General features: G+C 37.4%; 1 protein-coding gene across 1 annotated transcript in view; it reads right to left on the bottom strand.

Annotated features, from left to right (window-relative positions):
• The window catches only part of LOC149801073 (uncharacterized), a 32,855-nt gene extending 21,008 nt beyond the window's left edge, over positions 1–11,847 (bottom strand). Inside the window, exon 1 of the mRNA XM_089954247.1 lies at positions 11,770–11,847. Coding sequence (XP_089810373.1) covers positions 11,770–11,835 — 66 coding nt within the window. The 5' untranslated portion in view covers positions 11,836–11,847. The remainder of the gene's footprint in view (positions 1–11,769) is intronic.
• Positions 11,848–13,123: the final 1,276 nt, after the last annotated feature.

The following is a 13,123-nucleotide window of genomic DNA, read 5'->3' as shown; positions in this document are numbered from 1 at the left end:
GGAAGGATAGCCGCTGGCTTCTTGTTTCAGTTTCAAAAAGGCATCCACGTAGTCGGCGAAAATGCCTTTCTGAGTAGGGTCACCCTTGTGGTACTGTTGTGTCTTGGGAAAGTGGCAAATTTCGTACACTTCTAACAGTTGGTATCCCATGTCCAGAGCTTTGAACAATTCCACGCTGACCCAGGTTCCCGTCAAGGCACGTTCTTCCTTGCTGTGATGGCAAGGTTGGTTCTGGTTGCACGTTTCGGCACAAGTACGGCACAAGGGAAACATCAGTTTGCCTTGACAATGGTGAGGTAAGACGGGATGGTATAGGTTCGTGGGAGGCAAAACTTTACACTTGATCAAGCCTTCGTATTGTCGAATGTTTTCAGGTCGATGTGTTCCGTGAACAATTGCGGGTGCCCTACAGGAAAGCGACAATATTTGCACACGTAGGGATACAGCGAACACACGTCCAAGTATTTGATTTCTTCTCCTTTCTCTTCGTCGGCTTGGTACAGCAAACAGGTGGCATTGGTCCTTCCTCCGTACAAACTATCCCTCGGGTTCAGCGGGTCCATGAACTGGTAACTTTCCACGAGGCGTTTAAACTCGGGATCGGTTTTCAAACGGTGATCGTACTCGTGTTCCCACATTTCCACCACTTGGTATCCTTGCTGTTCTAACTTTAGGCGTCGCTGACAAGTGTCCTGGTACAAGTCTTCCATGGTTCGTTGCAAAAACTGATTTTTAGTGTCACGGTCAGGGTAACAGACGGGACATCCGTGAAATAAGCAACCGTTAAACTCGTACACGATCTTGGGGTTTTCTAAGTCCCAGCCATCTACCGAATACGTTCCGATGGTCTTTTCGCCTCCTCCGTTGCGGGCATGCTGAATCCATTTGTCTTCCTTGTCGCACAAGTAATGTAACCAACGTAGGGCTTTGACCGAGTATTGACGCTTGACATAGTGGGTCGTTTGAGGACTGATGACAGCCACGGTGTTTTCAGGCATGAATCGTTGTCGATACACTAAGGAACACGCTTTGGCAATGGTGCAAGCTTCTTTCAAAGGATCGACCCCTCCGTGTTCCATGAACAGTTCTCGAAATTTTCCACAGCAACGTCGTAAAATGTCCACGTCGGAACGACAATACTTTAACATTTCTTCCTGAAAGTCGAAGGGGTCAGAGGCATGAGCCTGGTACCAAGCGTAGAAAGCTTCTCGTTGTTCGGTACGCATGTTGTCGGGGTCGTAATAGTGAGCCTCAGGCAAATGGGGTAGAACGGCGTGTTGATTGGCTTCCGTATTGAAAAAGTGTGGAAAGTACCCTTTAGCCATTTCTGTCATTCCAAACGTTTTAGGCATTCGACTCAAAGGCATGGTCAAGTAACTCATTGAATCTTTAAACTGCACTTGTCCCACTTGCATGAAAATGATTTTGGCTCCGTTCAAAATCACTTTAGGACGTTCGGTGCCATGTTCCGTATAGTACCTCAAAAGAAACTGTCCATCGTATCCGGAGAAATTGTGAGCCATCACCGTGGCATGACGATGACAATCTCCGTAACGTTCGATGTCCTCTTGGCTCCACGTCTTGTCGATGGGGTTTAAGACCCATTGGGCAAAATCGGCTAACGTGTTCGGTCCCCGAAAGATTTTTTCACGCCCTCCAGGAATCTTGCTGCAGTGAGGGCAATGACTGAAGATATGTTCTTGAATGCACTTCTCGCACGCTCGATGAGCCACGCAGAAATTAGGGATGTGAATGCCAGTCTCTTGCATGCATTCGAAATCGAAAAAGATGAAATTGCCTTTCTTCTTGTGACCGTCCTCTTTCTCTGGTGGGGGTTGGTATTTTTGCACGTAACATTCGTGTTCCAAGTCCACGATGTGGTGACAAATGTGACATTTTTTCTTTCCTCGACATACGTGTGCCTTGGCATTGTTGGTAAGTATGCCTTGTCCACACGTAGGGCACAATCTCAGGAGTTGACAAGCACATTTCTTCTGTGAACCTTGTGTTTTCAAATGTTGCTGGTAACAGGCAGGGCTGACAAACGTGCGCAGACAAGTCGAACAAGGCACTGGTTCTTCGCTCAGACAGGGTGGAGAGGCCAAACGTCCTGGGCATTTCAATCCACAATTCTTGTGTTGCTCTCGATTGTTATAACCATAATCACATTTCTCACAATAATAACTGTATCCCAGGAATCCGGTGATACTGGTAATGGTATCGAAATGGTCATCGTGATAACAAAGGTGAATGTATTTTCCGTCCTTAAAATCCTGGCCTCGAAACAACAGTGACCCGCGCATTTCTTGAGGGTGCACTTTCAAGGTGTAGCGTGGAGCTAGGGCATCTTGCAATTTTTGCATCTCAGGAATGCCACAGGGTGTGTCTTTGGACAGGCCAGCTTGTTGCAGCAGGAGTTCTGCTTCGTTTCGTTGTTTGGTTCGGTTCGATTTTCGAATGTTCTCCCAGGTTCTTTTCCATTCTACCGTGCCGTTCTTGTTGGCATAGGTTCGTCCCACCACGATGGCACGGGCTAAGCACATCTGGTCTTGAGGGTTGTTAATTCGGACGAGACTCTTTTTGGTGTTGCGAAGGTCGTTCACCAGTAGGACCTTTTTGCGTCCTGTCCCTTGAGGAAGAGAGACGTGAGCCATTTTCAGTGTGGCTTTACCATCGGTGATGTCAAACTGGTCATTAGATTGTTGTACGTGTTGAATCTTGTCCATGACTTTGGAAGGGGTTAGTTCTGCGGGTCTGCTAAACTCGATCCAAACAGGGGATTTCAAACCGTCGTGATCTATGGATAGTGTCAAGTGATCGTCTTCTTTGGGTTGACATTGTCGCTTGAGTGCGGTGAGCAAAGAATCCCACATCTCGGTGATAAACACTTCTGCTTTCTCCAAGGGTACGTCGACCTTGAAATCTTTAAACTTCACCGTGTAGGTGTAAGCCGTGGTTCTAAATTTTCTAGAGGAGCGCTTTTCCGTCTCTCGAATGGAATAGTACTTTTCAGGGTTGACTAAGGGTGGTGAACTTGGTTTAGAGGGTTAGGATTCTGGTTCACTCATGTCCTCTTCAAAATCACTGGCATGAATTTGTGCCAAGATTTCGGCCCTGGTACGAGGCGATAGATCACGTTTCTGCCTCTTACTTTCTTTCTTTCTTCTCGAATGAATGGGATCGTTTCATCTTGAGTGCAAAACGTCAAATGACTCAAGTTCAAACACCATAGACTAATTTATAGTCATGGCAAACCAGCGTATATAAAAAGTTTGTGTCTTGTCCTTTCACTATTCATTTCACTCTCAAACCGAGGAGAACGATGGAAGAGACTACCCAGATGGAACGTTTCGTCAGAGCTTTGCGAGGGGTCATTAGAAAATTCTCTTCAGACCAGCCGACGGACTACTCTCCTTCCTTTCGAGATAAGAGTCAGGATACTTGCTATATCTGTCAGAAGAAAGGGCATTGGTCTTCAGAGTGTCCAGACCGTCAAAAAAGAAAAAAAACAGGGGCTAAAAAGACAAAAGTCAAGATACCTGTTATTATTGTAAAGAAAAAGGACATTGGTCTCCAGATTGCCCAAAAAAGAAACAAGAGGAGTCAGAAGAAAAGAAGGATTCTTCAGAAGAAGAGAGGGATTCTTCGGAAGAAGAGAGGGATTCTTCGAAAGAAGAGAGGGATTCTTCAGAGGAAGAAGAGGAAGAAAGAAGACAATTCTATTTAAAAGAAGCAAAGAAACAGGAGAAGAAAAGAAGAAGGGAAGAAAATGAGGAAACAACGGTGAAGAAATTCAAAAAACAGAGAGACTAAACAAGGAGAAAGAAGAAGTCAATGAACTTTTAATTAAAGTGTTCTGTGGTGAATTGTGAATTGGATTGTAAAAAATGGATAAAAGAATACATGAATGATATAAGGTAAGTGTCTTTGAGTTTTGATTTTAAAATAAGAAGCTACACTCACGCACTCATACACAGACACGTACTATAAGGGTAAAATGGGTGGGGTTTATTTTTGAGTTATTGGCAAATTGAAATTGTATTTCTTTTCGAGAAATGTGGGTGGCCCTGAAAAGGACCTTTTTATTTTGGTGTAGGGGTGAGTTTAACCAATCAACTTTAACTGCCTTAAACCTTTGCCACGGCCAAGGCCTACTTCTGATGATTGGGTTGAAATCACCAAGGGTGGTACGACAGGCTTAGTCACAGGGTTGGCGTGTTTAGCTCGGGAAGGTCGTATTCTCTTCGGTCGTGATAAAGAAGTCTGATACATTTGTTTCAGACTTCTTAACTCCGCTAAAATGTCCAACAGTACCGTAGCCGTTTGATTTTCACCCTCTTGTTTCTTTGCTGCTACTTCTTCTTGCTGTTGTTGCTGTTGTTTTTTTCTTACCTCTTCTTGTTGCTGTTGCTGTTGCTGTAGGAGAAAAGCTTGTTCCGCTTCCTTTTGTCGTTGCATAAATTTCTCCAATTCTTCTTTCTGTCTCTGTCTAAAATTCTCCACTTGCGGTAATGAAGAAGGTAACGAAGGTTCCGGAACAAATTCTTGCGAGGTAAGAAAATCCACAAAATCCCAATGTACCTCTTCTGAAAGTAAGTCCGGTTTCCCTTGGGCAGTCTCCCCTGCTGGTGCACCCCAATGGATCGTTTTCTGAGTTTCCGTCATGTTGAATCACTGTCGCATAGATTGACTGCACACAAGCGCTAGCGAATCTATATAGACCAACTGACGTCACAGACTACTCTCTTCGGATTGGATGCGGGCTGACTGAATTTTGTAACGCGTGTTTGGATTGGTGAATGAACTCAATCCGTTTCAATCCTGCCTCTACCTATAAATAAGCGCAGTTCAGTGCATTGATTCACTTGTTCTCGTTGCTTCAAGATGTGGACCGATGTGCAATCTTCTACGCTTGTGTCTTCCATGATGTTCCGGACGGACATACCCATGTATGTCCGATCCAAGTGGACCGTTGTCCACAGGACAAACACCAGCCTGTGGATACGTAGGATCTACGTAGAAAGACAAGGATGCCTGAAAAGAGTGCTGATTTACGGACCAACAGTGAGACGTAGCCTAAGGACAAGAAGAAGACCAATGCGGTGCCATTTATGTTAATGAATACATTAACATAAACCCAAAGGCCCTTTTCAGGGCCAGCCATATTTCTCGAAAAGAGATAGCCTTTCCATTGCCTACCCCTTTTTTAAAATTTAATTTTAAATTTAAATTTAAATTTAAAAAAATTTAAAAAAAAAAAAAAATCCCAAAAGCCCAAACTCTATTCCCCATGTTAATTTCCCTTGTCCCTAGACAGACCCAAACTCTATGTTAAATTCCCATTGTCCCTAAAGTGACCCACGATTTCTCTCCATGTTAAATTTCCATTGTCCCTAATCTGACCCAGGGGTCTTTTTAATGCTAAGTCCCATTGTCCCTAATGTGCCCCACTTAACTACTTATATATATATATATATATATATATATATATATATATATATATATATATATATATATATATATATATATATATATATATATATATATATATATATATATATATATATATATATATATATATAGTTGGACGAGTTTACCTCTAAACGTGAAAGGTGAATGTATACATGGCCGATTTATTACGTCTGATTGATTATACCTTTCGATGGCATTTAAAAAACAACATTATAAATAGAGAATAGGCACGTAACTGCAGAGTTATATTTCCCTTCACGTTTTGTTATTTATGATATCTACACCTTGTGGCTATGTCATAATGCACGACATTAATAACATTTTAATTAGCTTTTAATGATTGTCATAAATTCTTAATTTTGGTACAAAATGACTGGCCTTTGTGTAAACATTTTATTCCCTGATAGCTCACAAGTATGTATACAGGGTAAACGAACTGGAAAAAGTTTCAGCAAGTTCCTCTTTATTGTAAACATATATAATCAAACGACCAGCATGCAGGCAAGAGTTCTGGGAAAAGTCAAGATAGATGACATAAATAGGTATAATGAAATGAGTGTGATGATGAAGGATAGGAGCGTAGCGATGGTGTTGTTGTGTTCCGGTACGTAAAATATGTAATGCAGCCATAATGAAACGGAACGTAGTTATATGCTTGTGTTTATAATAAATTTCTGCATTTCTTGTAGTATCATAACGTTATTTTCTGCAGTGTAAAGTACGCTGAAATAAAGTGTATCAGAATCAATATTAATATTAATTACGTGCGCCATTTTCTTACAATTGTTGATGCATTTTCACAAATGGCGCACGTGACGGGAACAAAATTTCTTCATTTAAATTCATGCAACTGTTCAAGTATAAGCGAAACTAAAGAAAACAACAGTAAAAAACAAACAGAATAACATTGCAATATTGTTTAGAATTTTTGTTATAATATATCCAAATGAATATTACAAATGTAGTCATGCCTGTTAGAAACAGACAGAATCTTCGATTTCTTAAAAGAAGTTACAAAATTATCATTTTAAGTTAAGTGCATCATTACTTTAAATGAAAACATAAAAATTTGATTTTAAATGAACTGTAATGAGCTTTACGTATAACATCGAATGCAGGTAATTACAAATTTGCCCCGAAATTTCCTTGGAAGTAGTGTCTGTTCAGTAAACATAATATAAGAGAAAGGGCTAAACACTGGTTCAAAACATATTGTCCATTTGAAAAGCAAGGAAAAATATACTTACCTGTGACTGCAGATTAGGTCCAATAATACGTACCATACAACATTAAGCAAAATTCAAAGAGAATAGTAAATCCAAAAATGCAATGCAGATAGACAAATGACGCCACTGCACGTGGCAAGCCCCGATTACGTGCATAAGGTTTGGACAAAATGACCCATAAAAAGCCAAATGCCTATTTCATTTTTTCAAGTAAACATTAAAAATCGTTAAAAGAATGTATGAATAAAAAGGAAATACATGTTATAAATACAAAACCACGTAAGTATTTTGTTCCGATTATTTTGGCCGTTTATATACCATATCAAACTTGCTCGTTCCGCCCAGTATTATCTGTTAACATTTTTGTGTGGATAGCGGTAGGTATTTCCACGAGTCGATACATTTTGGTCTACACAATGTTTGAAAATGGTTAGACTGATAATGAATCTTAAATTACAAGGCACTATGCTTCATGAACATGATAAGAGTACATCAATTCCATGATCCAGATAATGGTTCTTGACAATTTTATAAAGATGAGGATATTTTTTGTTGCGCTTTCTTCACGAATATGCCATCCAGTTTCAAAACAAAGCGCTTTTCTGCCATCCAATGTTTGCTGTCAAGAAACAGAAATGTGAGCTTCCATATGTAGTAGTTCGTGTTTTTATGAAACCGTGTTAATACCGGAATGGTATATTTTAGATACATATTTCAGAACTGGTCTCATTGAAGTTATACTGGTTTTATGCAAACGCTGTCGATGCGATCGGTATCGGAAACTCTGTTGTTTTGTATCGATTTTTTATGCAAACGCTGCCGATGCCATCGGTATTATAAATTTGTTGTTTTGTAGTGTGGTAATTATGCTCATATTTCTTTCAGTTTGGTTGATTTGGTTCAATGTCTGTAGGGTTTTCGTCTCCAAGAAAGGCAACTCTCTTTTGTGATCATTAGAAGAGACGGTCTTGTAAAAATAAATATTAAGTACGTTTGCTTTTAAAAATTAGTAATAGACTAGTTCTGAATCATTAAAAAGGAGCGGTGAAAATTGTAACCATCCAACAATAAAATATATTATATTCAAGTAGTATGTTTGATTGACTCTATTGTTTCCGGACAGATTAATGTCCAGGGTTCGACAATAATGTTCTTGATTACTTTTTCAAGTGGTTCTCTCTGTTTCATTGCTTTTGATAATAATTTACACTTTAATTCTTTTTTCAGTGTGTCGTTTAATATGATGTATCGTCTTTAATGTGAGATAAACCATATTTTATCCCCGGATTTAATTATAACTAGTGCCCTGTAGAGAAAACAGATTTATAACATTTTATTATAATTCGCTAATCTCTTTAACACTTTACATCAAATAAAAGGTTCATCCCATGTGTAATCAGCAATTAACGTTTGAATCGTTTATTAATGCCTTTTGGATGAGCTTGACATTTCCTTTGAGTGAGTTATATTTGGGGTAGTCTTGTTTTATGATGACAAATACGGTGTTGATGTCGCTGCCATGTATCAGATTCAGCAGTATGGTAGCCTGCTGTTATGACAATTTCATCAAGCATGGTGCGTGTATAAGTGCGTTGGTTCATTTATTGCATTATTCAAATGGCATTGCTCTAAAATATCGTGCAATTTATCGTTCATTTGTCTTACAAGGACGACATTTAGATTGCCCATCATAATTATCACGGAGATGATTTGCTCGCAGCATCAATACTGGACGAAATGGTATCTTACAAATCAGCTGTTGGATTTCGCGGCATGTATAGGGTAAATAGTTGGTTCCAAGAAATAGATGCAACTAAATCATCGCATAGCCAATAAACTCAGTATATTGTCTTCTTTTACGATGCATACTTCATTGTCTAAAATTTCCGAACCGCCACAAATTGGTTCAATCTTTCCGAAATGTTCGTAAAACCCTCAAACTCTAATATTATCACAAATAGAAGGCTTCAGTAGATATATTTAATTAGTGTCTGATTTGTTTTGTTTGGTGCTTTACGGCTCAGCAAAGTAAGTAGGTTCTTTGGTGCAGGGAACATAGAGTGAAATGCCTTGTCCAAGAACACAACATTGTAAACAGATTAGGACTGGCCGACCAAACAAGAGATAGAAGACAAGTCGAATAATCAAATGGAGGGAAAAAGAAATGAAATATAAATATATGCGTAAAGCGCAAAAGGAACTAAATTAATCGGCATGAGTAAGTTGGTAATTCGCTTCATGTAGAAAAGTAATTTTAAATAGGGAGAAATAATAATAATAATAATAATAATAATAATAATATTTCTCACATAGCCTCCGTTGGTAATTAGTTGCAGCATATATATATATATATATATATATATATATATATATATATATATATATATATATATATATATATATATATATATATATATATATAGAGAGAGAGAGAGAGAGAGAGAGAGAGAGAGAGAGAGGCATAAATATACATTCTTATACACACACAAATATACCATATGCACACACATATTTCGCGAAATCCAACACGTTGTGTTGAATTCAACAAATGCTTTATTTCTTCTGAATGCAAACGTGAAAAATAAAAAAGAACTTGCAATATTGGGTGTTTAATCCCAAATAATCCTATAGTTTCTTAAACGTTTAGTGGCATTCCAAACTAAATCTATCGCTATAAGTGTTATTGTGCCTGTGATGGATTGTGTCATAGTTATTTGTCAATAGTCTTTTTGTTTAATCATAATATTACATTCCAAGAATATATCTTTATTTGAATTTCACTATAAATCCAAGTCTTTATTTCCAAGAATATTTTTGAACACTTTATATTTCCAGACAAGACTAACTTGAATTATTTGAATAAATAAATTATAGCCCAGATGAAATACTGGAAAACATTAATAATAATATTGATTCTGCTCAGATTTTACAGTACAAATTAACAATTTCTTGATAAACAAAATTATATAGTTCTGCTTGAACTCAGGTCACAATTAGCATTTTCTAAAAATCAAATTACCTAATGGAAACTTTCATTGTGGAAGGTTTCAAATATTTACAAGATAAAGTCTTAGATATTATTAGAATTATGTTACTAAATTATAATAAGGAATGTGGTTAAAAAAAAAACGGGTAGATACGATATTTCATGAGGAAGTTCCAAAGTTCTGGACACAGATTGTGATACATGTTGTTTTCCAAACCAAAATCAGTGATTCAGGTCAGAATGAAAATGAACTTGAATTTCGAAAAGACAAAGTCCAAAATGTAATTATTGATACCATATATGAAAAAACTTACAAACAATGCGAATTAAATATGTATAAAAAGACACATATACACGATATAAACAGATACACACATATATGCATATAAACATACATGAACACACACATGCACACATATGAATGCACACATGTACCATATTATGATGAATGAGGTTCTGATATATTTAGAGTCTTACATATACTTGAAGTAAACAGACGAATGTATGCATACACAGTGTGAGGAAATGCAGCAAACAGTATTATTTTCCAAAGTTAAACATTATTTTACAATAATCTGAATATGTAATAATGTTTTGTAATGTATATAGATTAAACCATAAACAGCCATTGAATAGAAGATATAGCAACCCTGATGATGTTATAAAAATGACCTTTGCCATTGATGATTTAATTTATGTATGCTAATAGTCAGGGAGGGGTGGCAACGCAGAGTTTATTGATGTCAAATTTAGGCCTGATTTATAGTTTTTTGATGTCACATTGCTTCTTCGCAATCACACGACCATCCATTGTCCTGAACCGAGAAATGTTCTTGCTGCTCCGTTTGACTCTGAGCTCCTTTATTAGTTCATGGTTTAGTCAGATTAGGTCTTCATCTACAAACATTTGGTTTCTCTTTAGCTTTTACTTCTTCCATCACTTTGGTGCTAGTCTGATAAGATGGGAATTTAACACTAACCCTGTGCCTATCGCAATGGTCCTGTTCAATGTAGGGTATATTGCCAAGTCCATTGGATCTACAGATGTAATTTAGAGTCAAGCCCAAACCGAATGTTGTGTTTACAGTGTTTAAATTGACATCTTCTATTTATCTTGGATCCATGAGAGGTGCATTGTAAATGTGTTTCATCCGACATGCTTATCGTAGAGTTCTGTTTTGAGAGTAATGTCCGAAATTGTTGCATTTCGCTTTGTAATTGCGACGTGTGCTCCTCAAAGCGTCAGATTTAATTTTCCTTTTCAAAGATGACTTTGTTCAGACGTGAGATAGTTGGGTAATGATAGAATGAATGGTAGATTGATTTTGTTTTTCGCTGAGAGTATCATTTACAGACTCAATTAATGATGGAAGAATGGAATAGGATTTTGTATCTAACACTAATATAATTCAAATGTAGCGAGACAAGAAAAGACCAAACGAATGGATGGCTGCATTAAGAAGTAGAATAGTATTTTTTAAAATTGTAATAACTCCAATTTAAAATTTCTTCACCGGAGAATGAAAGCGGAAGTTGACGTGCGATTTTATTTGTCCAAAGCAGCAATTTGATAGAAGTATCAGTAGCAGTAGTAGTAGTAGTAGCATTGGCGACGTCAAGAAAGTCTATTATATTTCTTTAGCTCTTTCATATATTTTACGGAGAGAAGCAACTTAACTAAAAAGGAATAAATGAAAGTTATGTAGGTTGAAGATAGCTGCAGCAGAGAAACCTGTAGCTTGCCACAGGCATTGTTTGAATGCCTTAAACTGAGCTGATCCATTGAGGGAAGCGAACTGGTATTGTTTATAACGTTGTTACACCAGATATAGATTTGATGTTTCTGAAGTGTACAAATGATCAACCAAATCTTTCGTTTCTTAGATATAACAACTTTATTAATGTATAAAATTAGATTTTCAATAAATCATTTTTTTCTACAATTTGAACAAAATGAGGCATACATTTTCTACACAGCAGGAATGAGGGAAGTGTATCAGAATTACTGAAAAATCCGGCACAAAAGAGGGATATGACATGTATCAAATCAATTTGTCCATGATGATAACAACAACAAAAACTTACTATTCTCTGTGTAAATAGCACCACTCCACGTATACTGGTCATTGGTCTGCTAGGGTTCCCTTGCATCGAACATACTGCCTGTACTAAAATAATACAACACAGATTAGAAATAGATTACGTAACATACGCAAACGAACATGAATCTTTTAATTCTAACTGTCTAAAATGTACCCCCTCCCCCAAAGTGTCACCCAACTAGAATAAATGTTCTATATTTTAATAATTTGGTTCTGCTAAAAGTGACGTACTAGTAGTACTCCATGGTGCTTAGATCCCCTTTCACTCTGACGCCCAAAGCATTATTGTTGTTTTCACTTGAGTTCATGGCATACTCTGGTCAGATGATGTTACGGATCTGATACATTTGGACTCGATTCTATTATGGTTCCTTTTAAACGTATTTTGTCAATCGTCTGGTATAAGTATGGGTACATAGATTAATTTGTTCCCCTTTGCTCTATTGGTTTTTTGTGGGTGAGGTTTGTTTGCCTTTCTAATATTACAATCTTCACTTTGGGGCATGTATTTTAAAACATCTGCATTAGTATGCATTTTGCTGCAGTTTTGAACTTCCACATTTTATCTTTGAAGTAATTTCTTTATATCCATTGACTCTCAACGCTGGCTTGATATTCAGCTCTTTTGCGCTTGTTTCCGACTCCTCTGTACTGACGTGTTCAGCTGTCTAGAGACAGGTTCTGAGTACCGACCTTTCATCTGTTCAATAGGAGTAAAATCCCTAGATTCCATGAACGTCGCAAGGACCCCTTCCGTACGAGAAAACATATTCTTTCATCTTAAAAGTTAGATTTGACTAATTGAGGAAGAACGAAATCAATTCAACGTCTTAGTGAATGAAGGTTTTTCAACACGCTCGAGCATTTTCACCAATGGTAAGAAAAACACAACAGAAATATACTATTGTAGCCACAGCTGCATATACATGTAACATGGCTACCAAGTAACGTCATGTACACATCACTTTCCATCATAAAGTTCATTACGGGCCACTCGACTCAAACCTCTTATTCTTGACCAAAGCATTTAAAAGTTTAATTTTTCAAAACTCTGACTAGAAAAATTTCTTCAACTTTCGACTGTAAAGGTGCGCGCTTTAAGTACTAACTTTAATGATTTAAGTACCAAAATAAGATCCAGCCACCACATATTCATTTAAATATTTAACTGCTAAATATATATCTTGTACGAAAATCGCATATCACAATAAAACTGCAGTATATATTGACAAAATATCGACATCAAAAATCGAAACTACTCCATACAATACAGAGACCATAGTAATAATGACGAAAGCATCTAATATAAAGAAAACTTCATCAAACATAGAAACAGC

The sequence above is a fragment of the Sinohyriopsis cumingii genome, chromosome 4 (genome assembly GCF_028554795.1).
Source record: "Sinohyriopsis cumingii isolate HCF-2022 chromosome 4, ASM2855479v2, whole genome shotgun sequence".
Classification (NCBI taxonomy): Eukaryota; Metazoa; Mollusca; class Bivalvia; order Unionida; family Unionidae; genus Sinohyriopsis; species Sinohyriopsis cumingii.
This window is presented reverse-complemented; position numbering and strand designations above follow the sequence as displayed.